The sequence below is a fragment of the Pygoscelis adeliae genome, unplaced genomic scaffold, assembly GCF_000699105.1.
Source record: "Pygoscelis adeliae isolate BGI_AS28 unplaced genomic scaffold, ASM69910v1 Scaffold392, whole genome shotgun sequence".
NCBI classification, from domain to species: domain Eukaryota; kingdom Metazoa; phylum Chordata; class Aves; order Sphenisciformes; family Spheniscidae; genus Pygoscelis; species Pygoscelis adeliae.
The window spans coordinates 1724078-1744960 of NW_008824293.1; the positions used below are offsets into that span (position 1 = coordinate 1724078).

At 40.4% G+C, this 20883-nt stretch overlaps 1 protein-coding gene across 1 annotated transcript in view; it reads left to right on the top strand.

The window, feature by feature from the left end:
- Positions 1-1778: 1778 nt before the first annotated feature.
- Positions 1779-20883, top strand: part of PITPNM3 (PITPNM family member 3) — a 113671-nt gene continuing 94566 nt past the window's right edge. Inside the window, exon 1 of the mRNA XM_009318835.1 lies at positions 1779-1853. Coding sequence (XP_009317110.1) covers positions 1793-1853 — 61 coding nt within the window. The 5' untranslated portion in view covers positions 1779-1792. The remainder of the gene's footprint in view (positions 1854-20883) is intronic.

Here is a 20883-nt window from a genome sequence, read left to right on the forward strand (position 1 = left end):
GAAGAATTTTTCTACTAAGACTAATAGTGTTACATTTTGTTATTCAGATCTAGCATCTCCAAAGGTGAGGCAGATTATTCCCTCCTCCCGCTCTTTTGTAGAGTATGGGCTCTTATCCAAAGACTGAATTTTGCAGATTCTCCCTTTCCCATCTGTCACGCTGGCTCTTCTGTGGTGCTTCCCATTCTTGTGCTTTGAAATTTTGGAATTCCTATTCTTCCAAGCATTGACCAAATGCAGACTTTTCTTCTTTAGAAGTTAAGAATAGTATTCTTTCTACCACTATTTTGACGACTATAGTGATAAGTTTTAAGATACGTATATTTGAATGGAGGGACAAGGTGGTGTTTGGTAAGGAATAATTCAGTTTGCTGTTCCCTATCGTTAGTGAAGGGTTCCAGAAATCTGTAACAGTAAATATAATCATCTGTATGCATCCTCTGGTAGCTGCCAAATATCACTGGATACATTCCCAATACACACTGTACTCTTGTAATGAACACTGACTCCTTAATAACTAATTATTTTGAATGTTTTTGGTTTTGTTTTGGTTTTTTTTTAAGCTATTAAAATGCTATTAACTGATTATTTTTTTTACTCTCTCCTTGGCCAGCTAAAATCTGCTTCCTCCTACAGCCTTTCATTTATATTTCTGATTAGTTCAGCTATAGATGGAGTAAAAGTAAAACAAAAGGCTTGTGACCTAGTGGCATGTTTCCCCCAGAATAATGTAGAAGGATGCCTCCCCTGCTTGAGTTGCTCTATTACTACTGTGAGAAGGAGAATGCTTTTGTGGACAGAGCCTTAGGATATTAGATTTCAGGTCTGATGTCATCATTTGGAGAAATGAATAAAACCAAGGACACTATTCTGGTTGGTAATGAGGGTCCTCTCTATGGTAGCTGTGGTGTTGTTATGGATATGGTGGATTTGATCCCTGGTTCCCCACTGATTTGGGGGAGACTTTATTGTTAATATAAGACAATATATTTCACTACTACTTTCTAGTGTTGGGTTGCTGTAGATGTAAGGAGAACTGATACAGTTAGACAGGTCTGGTTTACTAATTACAGATTAGTTTGAGTATGATAATCCATTGGGACTATCTAAGCTGTCATGACTATATCTGTTACTGTACCTATTTTAATGTGGTTTTGCCTTCCTGTCTTCAAATGGCAAGCTTCAAATGAAAGCCCCAGGCTCCAGCAAAACAAAGCTGTTTGATGAAAACAGCTCAGTGAGTGAGAATTCAGTAGTTTGTAAATCTGTAAGCCAAATAGGATGGCACTTCTTTTAGCAGTGAAATTGAATTTAAATGGGAGCTACTGCCGTGTCCTGGGGAAATGCTGCTTCATGTCTTAGAAACAATGTACAGTTTGAGTGTTGGAATTGAACAAGCCTGGTGGATTCAACAGGGGAGAATTTATCTTTTCAAGTCACTGCATTAGCTGAAAGTGATGCAGGCTTATCTTTAACGAGAACTTGTTTTAATCACTTCTGTTAGGTGGAAGCAAGAGGTGTAATTTTTGTTTAACGAGAACTTGTTTTAATCACTTTTGTTAGGTGGAAGCGAGAGGTGTAATTTTTGTGCCATCCTGAGAACTGACTGTTTGTTGAGATTGAAGTATGTGCACTGACCAAAATGATCCTCCTGAGCCATCTACACAAACTGTTTATTATTGTATTTTTTTTTTCTTTAAGCCTGGAGCAGAGGTTGGCATTCCCTTCGGTTAATGTGAGTCTCTCTGTATTTCCAGCTGGCCCACGCCGATTCAGTGGTGCTCAGTGGCACATGCAGAACGTCCTCAAAGACTCTGTGGAGAGCTCCGATGATGAATTCTTCGATGCGCGAGGTCAGTACACGTTTTTGTGCTCCCCTCCCATTCTTTCCCCAATTTTGCAGCAAGTAACTAAGCTTCTTTGGGGATGAACTGACAACATTGTCCTCATCAGGCTGAGATCTGAAAAAACCCATCAGATCTTCTCTAAAGGATTTCTGAATGGGCCTAAGTTTACGGGAGGTGGGTGAAGTGCTGGGGTGGATGAGCAAGCTGCCATGAACTGGATCTGGCATCAGAAGCAGCGTGACTACAACAGTACAGAGCTTCATGGGGTCTCTTGGGCCCAGCTTGTTTACAGGTCAGGTAGTACACGATGTTACAGTTGGAGTGCTCTTGTTTAGAGTTCTGATGAAGACCATGAGTCTCTGTGTTACTGATGGCCAACTTTTAAAACCAATGGCCTAAGTTTTCCACTCTGGCAAAACTTTCACTGAAGTGACTGGGACCTCTGCTTGTTCAAGAAGCAGCAATATTTGAATGCTTGTGGGTTTAATCAGGTGAATCCAAAATACAGCACTCCCTACAATATCTGATGAGACCCTGAATCTTGGAATGCTCTTTAACATGCCAAGTTTTCTTCTGAAGTGGGAGTAGTTTGTAGGTTGTGTGCACACACAACCTCCCACCTGCAGTGGGAGACAGGGGCTCTGTTTTTGGTTTTGTTTGCAGGAACCAAACCTAATGCTTTTCTGACATGTTTGATTTGCTTTTCTGAAGAGAATAACCAGAAAGGGAGGATTAATTCTGCTACTACTCTGAAATCCAGCTGTAGGATTTTTCAGAGTGTAGGCTACTGAGGTCAGACTGAGCTGTCCTTATGTCCTCATGGTACCTGGAAGTCAGGAATGAAGGGTGATGGAATAAACTTGTTGAATGTCCTTTGGCTTTTGTAGCAAACTGGATTCATTAAGTACAGAGCAATTCCTATGGTTTTGAGCAACCTGATCTAGTGAAAGATGTCCCTGCCCGTGGCAGGAGGGTTTGGACAAGATGATCTTTAAAGGTCTCTTACAACCCAAACAATTCCATGATTCTATGAAAAGGAGAGGGATTCCCCTCCCCCCAAATATTTGTTGAGACTTGTAGTTTAAAGTAAACCTAATCCAAAGTGGAAAACTCAACTGTCCCGTGGGAAACTTGGCTTGGGTTTGGATGTGCTTTTTATTCTTAGTTTGGTTGCTTCATTAACAGCACACTCAGCAGACATTCTGCTGACGTCTAAGTACAAAAACATTTGCATGGCTAAGATTGTCACTCAGTTTGTACCTCTGTTGATATTTATGGTACAGAGAGAAAATCCCCTCCCTTCCTAGCATTCTGTTCTTCTTGAGTGAGGCCTGTTTCTGAGCAAATTAATTTTCTTTTACAGGACTGCATTGGCTTCAGTCTCATTGCTGTGTGCTGATTTGATGTCTGGAGATGCATGGTGGTATTGCAAATGGCAGTTGCTGTTTTTAAGGCAGTATTTGGCATTAAATGTCTGCTGTCTTGCAGTGAACTTCATATTTCAGCATGTTTTAATTTTCTTTGTGGGTAGAATTGGTGCAGGAATGGTAGGCTACTGACTCTTGTGTTTTCATGCTGGCATAAGCTTGAGTTGAAATTCAGCATGAAGGAGTTGTTACGTCAGGAGCTTTAAAAATGCAGAGGGTAGGAGGCAGGCAGTGAAAATGAAACAGCTTTTGTGGGGGGATCAGCTCTGTGCTCTGAATGGTTTGGAAGCTCTGAAGCAACTTCACTGATAACTCACTGATTTATTTCTGTGAGGCTGAATTTGCAATGTTATTTTCCTAAACGAGCTGTTTTTGCAGAGGCATAATTAATATTAATCAGATTATTACTGTGTATTATTCAAAGTACAGGTTTGGATCCAGGATGCCTCGACTTCAGTTTATCTGCCAGTTGCTCTGGCAATGATGGTGACTTTATCTGATGGTGAACCACTTATTTTCCATTTTCTTTTCTGTAAATTACCTACCTTAGCTATAAAATTTATGACAACTTTAAACTTGAAAGACAAGCTGCTTACATGAGAGTTAGATTTTCTTTTATTGCCCCCCTCCCAGTAGGCAACAGCCTCAATCAAACAGGGGAAGAAAAGTTTTCAAAATAAAATGGAATTTGAAAGCTTGGCACAAAGTTCTGGCCTCACCTAGAACACTACAGTTGTCCATTGAAATTAGGCATCTAAATGGAGATGGATATTGGAATAATGTTTTTATGAAATTCAAATGATTGTTGTTTGGTTGATCAGGTATAGCAGGATGAAACTATTTGATGTGGTTTATTCAGGAAGTCTGGTGAAATGATTTAATGGATCCTTCTATCTCTAGAATCTGTGAAATTGACTGTGGACTTCATGTTCTTTCAGAAACATGCTTGCACCCTCTTGATGTACCACAGCTAGAAATGAGTCCCTGGCTGTACAAGTATGCTACATACTTGTAGCATTTTCTGCACTATGCAGAAAAAGAGATGCAGATGTTCTTTCTGACTTAATTTGAAAGGATGTCCTATGGTAGGTTTGTTGGTTGTTTTTTTGGTTTGTTATTGTTTGTTTGTTTGTTTGTTTTAAAAAAAGTACATTCTGGGGAACAAAATTCCCTCATTTGTTGCCTGTATTAATAAGGTGTGTATTCAGTTCAGAGCCTTTTTGAAGTCTGAGACATGAGATATGCATCAAATATCAGTTTTCTTCCCTGTTCCTGTACAGCTAGGCTTACAGTAATAACTACTTGGCTGGTGTAGAGGGGTCTATATCTGAGAATCAAGAAGCAACCCACAGAAGAGTAAAGAAATAAGTGACCCAGAAAGGTAAATAAATGAGAGGGTTTTAAAAAAATTTATAGGTAGGCTGAGGCACAAAGCCCGACTATATGTTGTCTGATGTCACAATGCCAGCTCATGCCCAGCCTGAGATCAGCTCAGATCTGCACTTCTGAGCTGGGATTTAGCAATCCATCTCTTATTTGAAGAGGGATTTGAGAGCTCTGAGTGAAGAGCTCTGTCTGTGTGCATGCACATGAGTGCACGTTTCAGAAAATACACTGCTGAACACTGATTATTTTCTCCTTGTTCTGAACCAAACGTCTATCTTATCGGAAAGAGACTTTTAGCACAGGTATGTTCCAGCAAGACAGAGGAAAGAAATATGGATGTGATAAGCTGATTTGTCCCTTGTAATCTTTATTGTCAGTGGGTAGGCACAGACACTGCAGCTGGTACTCAGATGATCCTTGCACTTAGATTTTTTTTTTTTTTTTTACACACACACACACACCCTGATGGATGCTTCATTATTATGGGAGTTTAACATCAGATTATGAGTGCTGTAAATTGTCATAGGTACAAAGCTGATGTGGATGTGTAACTGAGATTTTTTGGGGGGAGAGGCTGTGTGTGGCATATGTGTGTAGATATGTACTTTATTTGCTTTTATAACCATAAGAATGGCAGCTAGTTGTCTTGTGTTTTGGAGGCAAAACCAAAATCTCAAGGTATTTGTGTCTTGTCTCATGAAAATACGTGCCCTTGAAATCCATCTCAGTCTATGGAAGTCTCCTTGCACTGAGAGAACTAGTAAACAATAAATTAATTCACCAGTACAGAAAAGCTTTCTACATTCTTGTTGATCAGGTCTCCAAGCTTGGTTTGGCTTTGCTGGGCAGGAGGAAGTCTGCTTTCTTGGGAAGGGGCTTTAGCTACAGCAGAATTGCGTGCTTCTACTAAGTAACTGAAGTGTAATGTGATAGAAGTAATGCCCTGTGACACACATGAAGATCAGTGTTGAAGATGCTGTTCTGCATTGCAGATACTCAAAGTGAAGTGAATCTGTTTGGCACTGTGAAAAGCTGTCACTGTAGGGAGAAAGTGCAATGTTAAATAAGATGATGACCACTGTGCTTGTTTGACTTGTTGCATCTCTCCTAGTGCCTAGTCCACAGGATTGACTGTAGCAATAGGGGTTTGGGGTTGAATATTGTTACTTGACAGGCTAGGGCCAAATTTGCAAACATTTACATGTGCAACTACTCTAAGCCTCATTCAGAGAGTTTCACTTATAGTCATAGTCAATAAGTAATCACTTTCACTGATTACTTATGACCATAATTTTAGATGTTGTAATCTTTGTATTCTCACTTGTGAAACTTCAGCTAACTTGGCGTGATTGTGGGTTAGCTACTGCAACTTGTCTGAGAATTGTTGTTGAATATTTGACCCCTGAAGCACGATAGATTGTAGTGCTATTTAGGAAGGATAAATTCTACAGCCTTCGAGAAATGTGTTTAATTTTTCTGAGCAATAACAAGAGAAGGATTCTAGCCACAGTGATACTGAAACAAGGCCATAGCTGTAACAGCAGTGTGTGGTTCCCTGGGCAAAATGTGTCCTGGGATTCTGGGGCTGACACGTGGGTTGGAGCATGGTTATAAAAAGGTCCTACAGGCTATCTAGGTGAGTAGCTTATGAAAAGCAGCCTGTCTGGATTGATTTTGAGAAGAAACAATTTCTAGTACAGGTTTCTAAATCTTATTCCATAAGAAAACTGGAGAAATCAAAATGTGATGCTTTAAATCGGTGTTTGAGATGCACCTTCTCATTTCTCGAATACATATCCACAAAGAAAGAGAAATTTCTTAGAGTTGTAGGAAGAGATGCAGGCAGGGCCAATGGTTGCTGTGTGTCAGGAAGGCTCTTTGGAAATGAGTGGATGTGCACCAATTCAGTCTGCTGTTTAATTCATCAAAAAGGAAAGAAAACCTGATGAAAACTAATCTTACGTGCAGTTGTCAAACAGACTGCTCCCTCCTCCTTTGTACTTTATGCTGACAGAAATTGAGAAGAACCAAGGGAAACAAATTAGTGCAACTTGACAGAAGACTCAGGCCTTGGATTTCTGTGTTTAAAATGAGTAACATGAACATTTTCACTCAGAACCATTTAACGCAAGGAAGAGCGAGGGCATGTGGAATTCTAATCTGTTTGGAGTGTAAAATTTACAGAAACTGCAAAAGCCGCATCACTGCTGGAATCAAGTGTCTCCCCAACAAATATATTTGCATGGAAAAGACTGATTTCAGTTTTGCTTGTATTTTTAAAAGCTATGACATGCAAGAATAGATGTGTGTGTAGAAGATGAGGGACTGCCAGAGAAGTCCAGTACAGTCTAATCTAATGAGTCGTCTTAAATTCTTTCATTCATATAGCCCTAAATAGGGATTCCTGCTTACCCCATGTTGACTCTACACGCTGTGTTTGACTCCAGCACAGAAGTCTTGCTGCCATTTCCTCAAGCATCAGACTTGGCTACACCTAGTTTGCAAATGTGGATCTTTACTGCCCTCAGAGCGGGGGTGCAGGAGCTCGTGTCCATTCTGTCAGAGTCAGGATATCATTTTGGTGTTGCTGACTGAACTGTGACTTGGCTAAATGAGAAAACAAGTGGAAATTTTAGGGGATTTGGCTGTCTTTGGATTAAGATACCAGGTAGGAGCTGAGATTCTCAGATCTTTGGTCTGTACTGTCCACGACCCGCTTACAGCTGGGTCATTTTCCTCAAGTCTGTCATCACACGAGTCATTTTGGTATCATTACTTTCAGGTTGGTAGACGTTCTTTTTTTTTTTCTTTTTTTTTTCTTTTTAAGGCATCATCTGCCATCTTACTTACATTTTGAGTAGAATCTGTATTGCCTGTATCAAAGCTCTAGACTGGAGGAGACACTACTAAGTGGGAGATGTTACTGTGGAGCAGAAAATGGCTTCAGGGGATCACAGAAATGTGTTCTGTATCATACAGGGGATCACAGATCCTGGCAGTGAGGAGTAGGCATGATGAAATATCAATCTCCAGGGTTTTTGCTAAGGAAATACTAGTCTCTCTTCTTTCCACGGGGACCATTTGTGGCTAGATTTCATGAAATGCATGTACTGAAATACTCACGGTAAGATAATTGTGGACAGTATCAAATTCTAGGCAGTAACAACAGCTGAAAGGAATCACCAGGACGCTATAGTTTATTTGCCATTCAGAATTTGCCACTGTTTTAAGCTCTTTTATTTTTTCTTGGCACTTTGCTACAGTGACATTGCTGCCCCACATGCATTGAGTCCTGCTAAGGTAAATGGCTCTGCTCTACCCAATACTGCATGCTTCATGGTCTGAAAACCTGCAGTTAATGTTGCTTTGCCTCTTAGCTGGAAGGTGGAAAGAGAGCTTCAGCTACTGAAAATTTTTGTTGTATTCACACCAAAGGGCAGGTGGACAGTTGCTGCACAGCATGGCAATGAAGCATAAAATACAAGGCTGTTCAGTGTGGGTTGTTTTGGTTTTGGGTTTTTTTTTTTTGTGTGTTTGGGCAGGAGAACTGTGTGCTATGTATGCAAGTAGTTTTTCCTGGTGTATATTTACAACTTAGGTAAATGCTGCATTGAGTTGCAAACAGACTACTTTGGGCTTCCGAAGGGGCCCTAAGTCTGTGTACTGCCACAAGCTGTCAAGAGCAGTGATCATCTGCCAGCTGCTGTCAGGTGGACGATGAAAGGACTTGGAAATGCTTACAAGCTGTGGATATGAATGGGAGGTTTTGTGCTTTCTTGAGAAGGAATGGCCTGTAGGCCCTTGTATAGGGTGCTGTTCTGAATGGGGTCCGTAATGTGAAATTGTTGTAATTTCATCATGTTTCTAACACTATCACTTTTCTAGACAATTAGGTTGAAGAAGGGCAAAGCTGAGGGAAGTAGTGTATTCAAATGTGTATCTTCCAATATGTGAATATTGGAACCCTCTAACCTCCCTTTTAGCTGGTACTCCCTGATGGCTGACACTTGAGAGCATGAAGCAAAAGTTGATAATGAGGAGAGAACTCAGCAGCATGTACCGACATTGCAGTGAGACTGTCTTTGCTAGTCAGACCACTAAAACATGGCATGTTTACCACTCCAATCCCTGGTGATGTAAACAGCAGTCAGATGTAGTCATGAGAGAAGCGTAATTTGGCTTCAGCAACAGGAGATCTAAGAGCAAAATGAGAATAGGAAACTGACCAAAGGTATTCTCAATCAGGGGTCGTATCCAAAGCAGCTAATTGTGGAAGTTGCTATTTTTGTTGAAGTCAGTGAATAAATGTAGAAGTGTAGAAGAAGGATGCATGTGCATTAAGAACAGAAACTGTTGTGTGTTTTGGGGGGTGTGTTGGAGCATTGTTGGTGAGCATTTAAGTTAGTTTTGGTTTCATGTGGTGGTGCATGTACTGTAAGCAGGGAATACTGTTTTTGACAAACTGCATGCCTCTCCCCTCCCTTGGTCAGTGTACTGCTTCCTAAACAGGCTATAAGCATTTATTTTAACAGTTGCTGTGTAACTCTTCTCATTGAGTTCATATACTGCAAACTAGGTTGCATTCACGCTCCTAAATGAATAATTCCAATTCTTTTTTATAACCTAGACTCCAACCACTAGTGTGAAGATAAATTTAAGGTTTTTCTTCTTGTTGTGGCCCCATTACTTGGATTTAGTTTTGTTCTTGTTATCTTGATTTTGTGCTAAAAAAATTGCTCTCCTTATTTCCCTGCCCTTTTTGGGGAGTTTATGTGCTGTTGACAAGTCTAGCAACTTGCAGCTCTAATTTCAGCACAGAGCATAGTGGCTGGAGCAGCTGGCAGAGCCGAGCACAAGGAGCAATCCCTATGTTTGGAAGTTAAAACAAAGCCAGTGTATCTAAGCTTCCACCTACATACTTACTTGTGAGCCTTTTATCCATGCCCTGTGGACTGACAGAAATGTTGCCTACAGCATTTGAGCTCTGGTACAAGTTCTCATTCAGCAAACACTCATACCACCTCACAAAGTTAGCAAGATGTCCTTTCCAGAAGTAGAAGGACTTTAAAGATGTGGCTTGGGAATAATGTGGAGAAGACATGGCAAAGCTGATCATGTTGGATCACGCCGTATGACAGAAAGGTGTGATTGTCTGACTTAAAGACTGGTCCCGTTTGGGCACTGGACTCTTTATAGGAGGCAGCATGAGGAAGTGGGTAAAAAATAAATGGACTGTGGGTACATATGATCTCTTTTAGGGCACTAATTTTCTGAGTCATATAAAACTATTCATTCTATTTCTAGGTTTTCATTTTTCCAATTGTAAACTGCAAGAAATCTTTTCTGGCAGGTGGCTGGAAATTAGAGTGGTGTTTAAGAGGAAGCTGCTGCTGATGGTTATTATTAAAATACTTGGGAGGTGATTTCAGGCTTTTTGTGGACTCCCTCAGAAGCAGAGTTAACAGTTAGTATCATGTTTGTGGTAAGATGCAAATGGTAGTATTGCTGTTCGCAGGGGATCCTGTAGCCACTTTCTGACCTACTTTAAATTCAAATGAACTCTGACTTCAGCAGTTATTCTGGATTTAAACTAGTCCAGCAGATGAGAATCTGAACTATCAGAAACATACCTTCATCATTTCTTTATCTGTGCATTAGGCTTCTCATTCAGAATGTGAGGGCTTTATTTTTTTCTTCTTTTCTTTCTTCCTAAGTGTGTAACTGTAGCAGATGTTACAGTCAAAAGCCTGCTGACAGCTTTGCTGAAGATTGAAGAGGTGGCATGGAATACAGCTGCCTCTTTTTCTCCAGCTGAGTTTATTTAGTCTGCATAAAAACTTTTGTCATTAGTTTTGCCTTCTTAAAATGAGCCTTATGGCACTGTCGTCTGTATTACTATGTTCATATAAAGCTGAAGCCAACAGATAGGTGGTATATATTGCAAGCCAGGCTCTGTGTGTTCTTTCTCAAGATTCTTATTCATGAAAGAGGCTATGGTAGCTCTCTGCTAATTAAGAGCTGCTCTTAATTTGCTTCACCTTCCCCTCCTGAAAATAGATCTACCAGTCTCATTTATTTGATTTTAAAATGTTCTGCTGAGTAACTTGAATATTATTTAGAAATGCTGCCAATGGCCCAAAGTGGAAGTTTGGGAGGTCTAAACACTCCTCAGCATGTTTGTGCTCTAATGCAACAGTGTGATGTAAAATGCTGTTGTGCTTAGCAAAAAGCCTCTCAAGGCGTGAGGATGCTGACCCTCATTCAGTAAAGTACATGAATTTTAAGAAGAGACTGTGTTGCAAAGATGGCTTGTGAATGTCTTAATGTCAAGATATCTATCTTTTCCTGCTTCAGTTTTTAGTGGGTGTCATTTCCCTCCCCCAAGTTTAAACATCAATGTAAGGCACTTCTGTAAGCATGTTGTTTTCCATGTGATACATTCATTGCTGATGATATGTGGTTTACCGTCCATTTGGAAGCGACCCAAGTGCTTGATGTTACTAGTGCTACTCCTGCACCCGTGGCATTAGAGTAGCTCTTCGTCTCTGGTGTTTGTAGTAGATTATATCTGTGAACTCGACTCATAGTCTTCCATCGCCTTCTTTGCTTACAGTACTTGCCAGGAGACAAATATAGGTGTTAAAGTTTCCAGATATTTCTGTGCAAACAGTCTTCCAAACCTCCCTGTTCATATATCTTTTTTAGCTGTTGCCTAAAACAGATAGTGTCTGTTCTTGGTTACAGATACTTAGCTGCGTAATTTAAAGCCAGTGCTGTGTCTTTTGTCAGATGGCAGATTTAATGTTGGAATTGAGTTGTTCCATAGCAGACATTGTCGTATCATGACAATACCAGTTTCAATATTTTGATGCTTCCAAAATTTATTTAAAATACTTTTATTGTTGATCAGCGCAAAGAGCTGTGAGTTTATCTAGAGTGTCATCACTTCTCATAATGTGTGGTATGTTTCCCATTTTGTTTAGTGCAGATGATGATACTAATGTATGAGCAGTAATTTATTACTGCACCAGATTCACACAACGCTTCAGAAATGTGAGGAAAGATATCCTCTTCCTGGTGTTTATGCATGTTAAAGGAACCTCATAGCTCACTGAAGTTAGTCTAGATTATTTTTGGGTGAAAAACCTCTATCAAATTAAAAACCAAGTCAACACTGACTGCTTAAGTACTATAAATTTGAGGTGTCTGGTTTGAAGTTGGTTGGTTTTTTTTAAAGTCTATTTTTTTTTTTTAGAGTACCCAGGCTCTGAAAATCAAGAGTACTGAAAGTTACATAAATTGAGAACCCCCAAATTGGAAAGATTTGGAAAAAAGAAAGATGAAATCTTAATCTTCATTTTTGAAAAGCATCCCATGCTCCCATCAAGCCCCTTTTCCTCTTTGTGCTTGAGAATATTCGCTACACTTCTGTCAAACTGAAGTGATTCAAAGGCTTATGCAACATTCCCTCCCAAAACCTCACTCACTGTGCATTTGCCTAGAATAGGACATAGCAGGAGTTGCTCAGGCACAACTGAAATGGGCCTCATTTTTGGTCAGTAACAGTTCTGGACCTAGTATGTTGTATTCCATGTGCCAGCCAGTGGTGTTCAGCTGTGTGGCTACTGCAGTGGCAAACTCTAGCAAGAACACTTTGTATATAATGCATTGGATTTTGGTATGGAGAAGACAATCCCAAATACTGTCCCAGTCTACTGCCTCCATTCTCTTAATTCGTCTTTTTTGACATAAACTACTTTAAAATCGGAATGTCTGTGCAATAATTTTTCCATTTCTAATGCTGTCTGCTGTCTCAGCTCTTCTGTGCCAGGATGATTTCCAAAGTTTGGAAGGAAGAGGGTGTGTATATATAATATTTTACATATTATGTTTTAAATATGTTTGGAAGAAATGTCATGATACTCCTAGTTTTTGAGCACAGAATGCTGTGTATAAAGTATATTGATACAGTATGTAATACAGCTTTCATTAAATACTTCTTAATTTTTTAATGTCAGGAACAGTCTACATAGTCTGAAATGCTTCTAACGACAGTAGCTATCTTTTTTATAATTGTTACTTGAAATAGAAAGCGACTTCTGTGTATAGATAATGAATGACATCTGTTACTGAGTTGTTAATCCTCTAATAACAGACTTTTAGTGAGAGATAAGCAGTATATCACATATTAAATTATTATGTGGATCAAAATTAAATGTGTATTGGAGACATCTAGGCATGAACAGAATGAGAGATGGTGCTCTCTTCCCACTGGGTGTTCAATAAGAATAGGATACCTAAATTATTCAAGCTGCATTGAAATCTTAAGTTTTAGTGAGTGGAAGAGTTGGAAATAGAAGAGAAAAATAGCCTCTGCTGATTTTCCTCTCTTGTCCCACAAGCAGGGTCCGGTATCCGGTGTGCAATAAGCCAATCTTACGCACAGAGCCGAGATATTTATTTATCTCATGTTTGCACAAAGATGGGTGCTAGGTGGTAATTCCACAAAGCTAGCACACCACACAAGAACTACAGTGTATTTATATTGTTACACGAATAGGAAAAACCCGCCTAAGTCGTGCTCATTGGTTAGTTGTGTTCAAATTAGCCTCATTTGCCATGTAAATTAGCACACATGCTCCTTGCAGGTGTGGGTGGCAAGTCTTTCCAGTCTTGAATTGAGTCAGTGGTTGTGATCTCCCCCTGCCGCCTTTACCTTTCCCCTAGCTACCTCAGTTTCTTGCTGACTTCTTGTTTCTTTGGCAATCATCTAGCCTCCGATGCCTTCTAGGGCAGGATGTTCCCCTTCTATCAGTCTTCTAGTTCTTCTTCAAGGGCATAGTCGTTTTAAGGCATGCATTGTTTATACAAGGTAATCAGGCTAGTACAATGAAGGCTACAGGCTAGGATAGGTATTAACCCAAACGTATGGCTACACCTCCATGCTGCCTTTGTGCTTTTCAGTGGTCTCCTACCGTGTGCTTAAAACAGCTGTCTTGAGGGTTTCAGTGATGTTTCCAAATTCCATGTGAAGCTGGAATTGTAACTTTGCATACCAACTCATACTTCAAATTTTGTCTAGAAAGAACTAAAATGATGATGATTCAGATATTTTAGATGAGGTAGTTTCTTCAATGCAAAAAATGTTACGGGGTTCTGTCTTTGGGAGTATGATTGCTTACTGTGCTTGATGGAATATTATTTTGAATTGTCAACATCCATTGTTCAAGAATGCTTTGAAGGTCAGTATGATGACTGCATTTTTTGAATTGCTGAGGCATGGATCACAGACTAATAGGAACAAAAAATGTACTTGGAATTTGCTGAACATAGTCTGTATTCAAGCTAAGTCATAGAGCAGACTTCAAAATAAATTTTGCAGGAGACTAAAATGTTGATAAACAGTGATTACCCACTGTACCAAGAGAGTTTGACACAAATATTTCCAAGTTTTGACTACTTCATAGTTAGCTTGCAAAAATGCTCTTTAAATCAAGTTTTGTTCAGATAGATTTCCAGAAGAAAAGTCGTATGGTGAAATGGACTCCTTCATTTCTACAGTAAGTGTCATTGGCCTATTAAGCAACCGAAGATAACGTTGGTTATGTGGAGTATCTTATAATGATCACATATAGCCTTTGGCCAGTACAAAAGCCTTATTGTACGTAATTCTTTGCAAATGCACCAGGGATGTCTTTTGCAGCCTTGTCTTTGTCATCTTTTGTTCTGAGTAGATGGGTGGAGACAGGCTGAAGAAATCGGCACAGAGTGGAATCATCTTACCCAGAGCCATAAACTGTATCGGTGGCTGAACTAGAGGAAAAAATGGTTCTGTTCCAGTAGTCTATCTACAACTAAATTTACTTTCTAGAGAATGCAGTGCATGTTTAAACATGTTAAGTCAGTATCTTACTGCTGGTTGTTAGTTGTTCTGGAATGCTACAAGGAGATCCAGCTATGGTTGCAGCCTTGGGGTGTTTCATTTGCCTTGGTCAGTACTGCTTCATATGCAAAACAGGTTCACTAGGTGTTACAACCTGAAAGTACTGTGTTTTAATAAAGAAGTGAGGAGAAGAAACAGTTTAATTAATCAATCCGTAGGGAAATTATCCCAGATCGTATTCATTCTGGCTATGTTTGGCATTTGATGTCAGCCTTTGCGGTCTCCGAATGGACATGTTGTCATCTGACCAATTGATCCTACTGCCATGCCTCCCTTTGTCATTACTCGAAGATAACATCTCCCACAGGAAGGGTGAAGCTGACTCTTCCCTCAGGAAATGGACTTTGTGCTAGGGAGTGCACAGTGTATCCCCTTCCTCCATTACCCAAACTGTTGTTGTGATAGTCAAGCTCTCACTCTCTAGGCACTTCTAAAGTTGGACGGTAGCTGTTGGTCCCCTGTACCTCTTGCATAGGTAATTGGAACTCCTGATGTTCATGCATTTTTGGAGGAGTGGATGGAAAAGGGTATTATTTTATGGGAAACTCCTATTTGAGATGGTTGGGATTTCAGTTTTTCTGTTCTTTATGCTGGGAGCCGGGCATTGTAAGTGGGCTTTCTCTTAAGTTTAAATATGTAAAGAAGAAAAAAAGAATCGAACAGTCCCGTGTTTTCATACTGGTGTCCATCACTGGCCTCACTGAAGCAAATGTGGAGGCTTTCTCAGCGGTGTGCTAGTCCTGACTCCCTTGCAAGTGTTTTGGTAAAGACAGTGAAGCAGGAGGTTGGTTTTGTTGTGTTTGTACAGCACCAAGGTGATGTCCTAGTCTAACTGCTCGATTATGTGTTTGTATCATCAGATCCTAGCCATCAGAACCTTGCATCTCTTATTAATGAGTTTTGAAGAAAAACTATAACCCAATTTTGAAAAGAGTGGAAGAAAGATGCCATTACTTTGTCTGTTCATAAGTTGATATCTGTGCTTGTTCTAATAGATTTTTAAGTTGGAAGAAGAGAATTCTGATACAAGCCTTTTGCTGTTTTTTATGTGTATAGTTTTCGGTACTAGCTCTTAGAAGGATGGGATGAGAGGTGGGAGTGAGCTGTCCATTCTAAGAGAGAGTCCTCGTGAGGCAGAAGTGAATATTACTAAATTGATGTTATCAACCTGCTTTCCAATCTGGCAGGGCTGCTCTCCAGCCTCTTGTCCCACAATTTGTATGTATAACCAGGATTAACCCTGTCCCAGGTGGAGAATCCAGCACTTGCTCTTCTTAAATTTCATACGGTTGGTGAGTGCCCAGCTCTCTAGTCTATCCACATCTCTCTGTAAGGCCTTTCTACCCTCGAGGGAGTCCATAGCTCCTCCTAATTTAGTATCATCTCTGCTTTCTCCCAAACAGCCTTTCAGGAATAATGAAGTGTTTAAATTTCAGGAAAATAAATGTGCACAAAAGCATTGATACCAGCAAAAGAGGCAGAAGGTGTTTCTATGCTCAGAAGCTCTCTGGGTGATGAGGGAGCTTGTATCTTTGGTAGAGGAAAGCATATGTGTGGGCTAAAGTAATTGGCATTATCAGTGGATTAAACATAAACCAGAGAAACTGCAGGAGTTTGTCTGTGCTGGAGTGAGGAGAACCTGTCCAGGAGAGACACTGCAGCCTTCACCTTCTAGAAATGAAGTAGCTTGATACCCTTACTCTGTCTCCAGCATTACATTTCCTGTAATGTTTCTTACCTGTATTTCTCACCCATTCCCTGTTATTTATATAGAGTGCTTCATCAATGCTTGATATTCTTGCAGCTGAAAGGACTTTCTGCCCAGTGCAGCTGGAGTTGAGTACCATGGGAGAATTTGGAAGCTATTTGAGAATTTGAATTTATGGGAGAATTTGGAAGCTATCTCAGACTCTACATCTACCCATGTGTAATTTGCACTTCAGAGACAGCCTGAAGTAGGAGGCAGAGGGCACAGCCTTGGGCACAATTAAAACTTAACATTAGTGAGCTGTTTTTGCATTCTGAAAAACAGCTGGGGTCAAACCCTAATTCCTCAAAGAAATTTCTGGCTGACAGCCTTGTAAACAGAGGATGAAGCACCTGTGTTTGAGATGGAGCAGCTGTACATGTTTTGACTGTTGATTCATCTGCCCGGCTAGCTGCTTAATTTAGTGAAATCCATAGAGAAAGGGAGAAGTAATATTTTACTGTTTTCTTTTGCCCAACTTTCCTTTGTTTCTTGCTTTCCATGTGGCATGTAGTAAGTTTGGCAGAAAGTTCTCAGTTCACAGCAGGACTGAGTTATGCTTCCATGTTGGAAACTTCAGGCTTATTAGATTTTTTGCCTTGGTGCTAGCAGATTTTCCTCAGGTAAATGATGATCACTAAAAATATTTTCTCTGTGTATCAAATGTCCTACCAATGTGAACTTCCAGCTGTGTGTGAACAAGCTAAGAAGCTTTTCTGAGTTTGACCAGGCAAGCGATGGAAGGAAAGATGTGGGGTCATCTTGTGTTTGCTGGCAAGGCACTGGAGGCAAGGAGAAACTGAATGGCTTTCCCAGGGTCAGGCAGGATCCCAGGTTCTGTGGCAGCCACAGAGACAGTCCAGGTCTTTTGAGTAGGAGTCAGCTGCCTTTAGATGTGCTAGCACCCTCTGTGTCCTTGAGACTTCGAGTGTATTCTTCTGCCATCACCTCAGCAGTGGAGGGGTGGGGATAAGCAAACACATGAGGAGAGGAGAGGGAATCTTTTGCTTAGGTACGTATAGTTGCATTCTTCTAAGACAAACTGCATTTCAGAAACACTGTGGCATGCTAAAGGTTTAAATGGGAACAAAAACTCAGGACCAAATTTATATACTCAGAAGCCCTTTGCCTGTTAGGAGAGTTTTAAAGTGGAATGGCCCAGGGGTAAGGGGCCAGCCCTTGCTCAAATTAGAGGGCTACTCTGATTTCACAGAGAACTGTGTGACATGAAGACTACTCAAGGTAAATGTGAAGGCCTTTCAAGCGGCACTTGTCTTTGTTCCTGCTGTTTGAAAGTATCTTTTACCCAAGCCATCTGTGCTGTATTGAGCTCTTCAACACTGATCTTTATGTTTACAGTAAGCAGAGAAAAATCTCCCCTTTGTAAACAGTGTTATTTATATTAACGTTCATTCTGTTTAACTTAAAAAGTTTGTGTTTTTTTCCATCATCTCCTCAAAGCATTTAAATGGAAGATAAAAATCATCATTGATAATCACAAGAGACACAAGCTGATGATTCTTGCTGCAAAATGTTGGTGAGTTAGGCATAAGGGGTACTATATATTTATATCCTGAGTGTGAAAAACAATATATATCTTGCTCTGCTTGAAGATAAATTATACTTGAACAAAGAATTTCAGGTACATGTTCTTTTCCAAATATAGCAACTTGTGGTAGTCATGGATGCACTCAAGCTGTCCAACTGGTTTTCATCTACAGAAATGTTCATTGCCCCCAGAGCAGCAGTAGTGGTCCATTCCCTCCCAAATACATTCCAAAACTGTTCACAGACCTGAACGGTTGTGCAGGAGCAACACTGAAGACTCTAGCTGGCTTTCTAACCTAATGCAGTTCAAAATCCATCTCAGTTACAGTACATATAAATCACTGTAGTTTGAGTAAAATCCAAATTTTTAAGCTTGATTTTTATTCTTAATGCAGAATTCCTTTCTTGTGGATGCATCTGTATTTTGTTTAATTTCTCTTGCTGAGTCACTTTTAGCTCTATCTTGTCCCCAAACCTTCTCTGTAACCCTTGTAATAATTTGCTGTGACAACCTCTTACATAGTGTTGGTTTGACTGAACAGATTGCCTGAGACTTGTTTCTTTAACCAAAGGCACCTTAATAGTTTATGCTCCTGGTGAACGTGCTAGAGTTAGAAATATTTCTGCTTTGAAATTTTTCATGCCGATATGAAAACTGGTTTAACAGAAAAGCAAGAGGAAATGCATTGAAGTCCCTGCTTGCCCTTCTAGCCTTGCCCTTCTCATAACTGCTTTGGAAGTTGGAGGTGGAGGCAGAAAAGAGAGACCACTGAGGCAGTGCTCAAGTTTTACTCCTCCTGCATGTGCTGGCAAAGTGTGCTGAATATGTTAAATATCACAGTTTTTTCTCTGGTCTTTTCATGTTGATAGCCTTGTGGAGAATGTTAAGTCTTTTGGTTGTTGAAGTCTGATTTAACAGCCACTGAATTGGCATACATTTCCTAGCAATCAGGAAAGATATAGTACTGTAATACTCCGTTCTCAAGTTTCCCTGGGGTGGGTAGGCAGTGTAGTCCCTGATATGGGACTACATGATGTAGTGAAATCTATGATGTAGACCCTGATAGGTCTTCATCCAGGTCTGTATCTGCTCCTTCTGAACTGGAAGAAACTGTTTTGTTGCTCTTCTAACAGTCCTGGGACTGAGAGTAAACTGGGTTTGATGAAAGAGTTGGAATTTTTAGGCTACACCATTCCCTCCCAAATACATTCCAAAACTGTTCACAGACCTGAATAGTTGTGCAGGAGTAACACTGAAGACTCTAGAGCCTGCTTTAATCACATTTTAACCTACAGGAGATGTAAATGTTTGTTTCTGAAAAGGTTACTCTTTGCTGAAAGAAAACAAGAGTTTCACACTTGCAAAGGTGACTGTTAGACTTGCTACCTACATACAGATCTTCTACCAGATTACAAATCCAACCAAAACACCCTTGAAAGTTCAACAGGACTGGTTGTGCCTGACTGCTGCATCTATGCAATAGGAAAGAGAATGCTGGTTCTTCTACAGAGAATCCACATAAACAGAGAGATCCCACAACCACAGAGATCCCACTAAAACCTGTAAGGCTTGTTGTGCCCCTCCATGCATTCATCTTGCTCTTTGTCACTGCAAAAACATCATCACTTGTAGATGAAACACTGGCTTTCTTAAGTGAAGCTATATGCAAAACTTGAGAGTATTTGGGCCTTCCACTTCAAGCTTCTCATTTGCAAACTGAATGCACTTCCCAACTTCTTTGAAATCCATAGGTTCTACTATAATACAAAAAATAAGCAGTTTTAAAAGTACAGCTACATCTCAACATGTTGCTAACTAGTGATATTTGATGCAGAAAACTACCCTATCATTTAGCTGAACATACCTCTGTTTGATCACAGAAGATGAAAGTTACAGCTGAATACGTCTTCATAAAATGGTCAAAGTATGAAATTCCACTATTTAACTAGCATTTTTTCTCAGATTTGAAAAGCTGCTCAAAGAAGCCTGCACATTCCCATTTGGCCATTTTATCAGACTTCCAAAACAGACAGGCAAACAAGCAGAGACTTGACTTTTTTGTATGCAGTCTGGTAAGGAGATAGAATACCTTTTATCTGTAATATTTAATTTTTTTTTCCCCTTTCATTGATGATGCTTGCTTGAGGTGGAAAGTTATTACAAAATTCAGAGTTTTTTCCCCCCTTTCCCTTCCTTCTGTGTACATTTACGTGAATTTGCTTTGAAATGTTACTTTGAAAGGCAGAGATGCATGTTTATATCCTTTTGTGTAGTGGTCCACAAGTCATAAAATTGCTTTGAAAACTCACAGGTCCAGATACCCAATTAAGACTAACCAGATACCTTGTTTACTCAATTATATGCATCGGTTTATTCCAGTTGAGAAACTGTCTTACTGACTTAGGTGTACTACCACATGATTTTGGCTTTATAGTCTGGCTGTTTTTTGGGTTGCCGACAGACAGTATATATGGGCAGACATTTACAGAGTGGCCTACATATTTATCCTTGTTAATCTGCTTTGAAACAACTGGGAACAGTGCAACTTGAAGGCCTGCAGGCTCACCCAATTCAGAGTGCCAGCAAATGATGAGGTGTACTCTGCGCTGGGTAAAAATCTGGCTGGACGGCTGGGACCAGAGAGTTGGGGTGAATGGAGTTAAATCCAGCTGGCGGCTGGTCACGAGCGGTGTTCCCCAGGGCTCAGTACTGGGGCCGATCTTGTTCAATATCTTTATCAATGATCTGGACGAGGGGATCGAGTGCACCCTCAGTCAGTTTGCAGACGACACCAAGTTGGGTGGGAGTGTTGATCTGCTCAAGGGTGGGAAGGCTCTGCAGAGGGACCTGGACAGGCTGGATCGATGGGCCGAGGCCAACTGTATGAGATTCAACAAGGCCAAGTGCCGGGTCCTGCACTTCGGCCACAACAACCCCATGCAGCGCTACAGGCTTGGGGAAGAGTGGCTGGAAAGCTGCCTGGC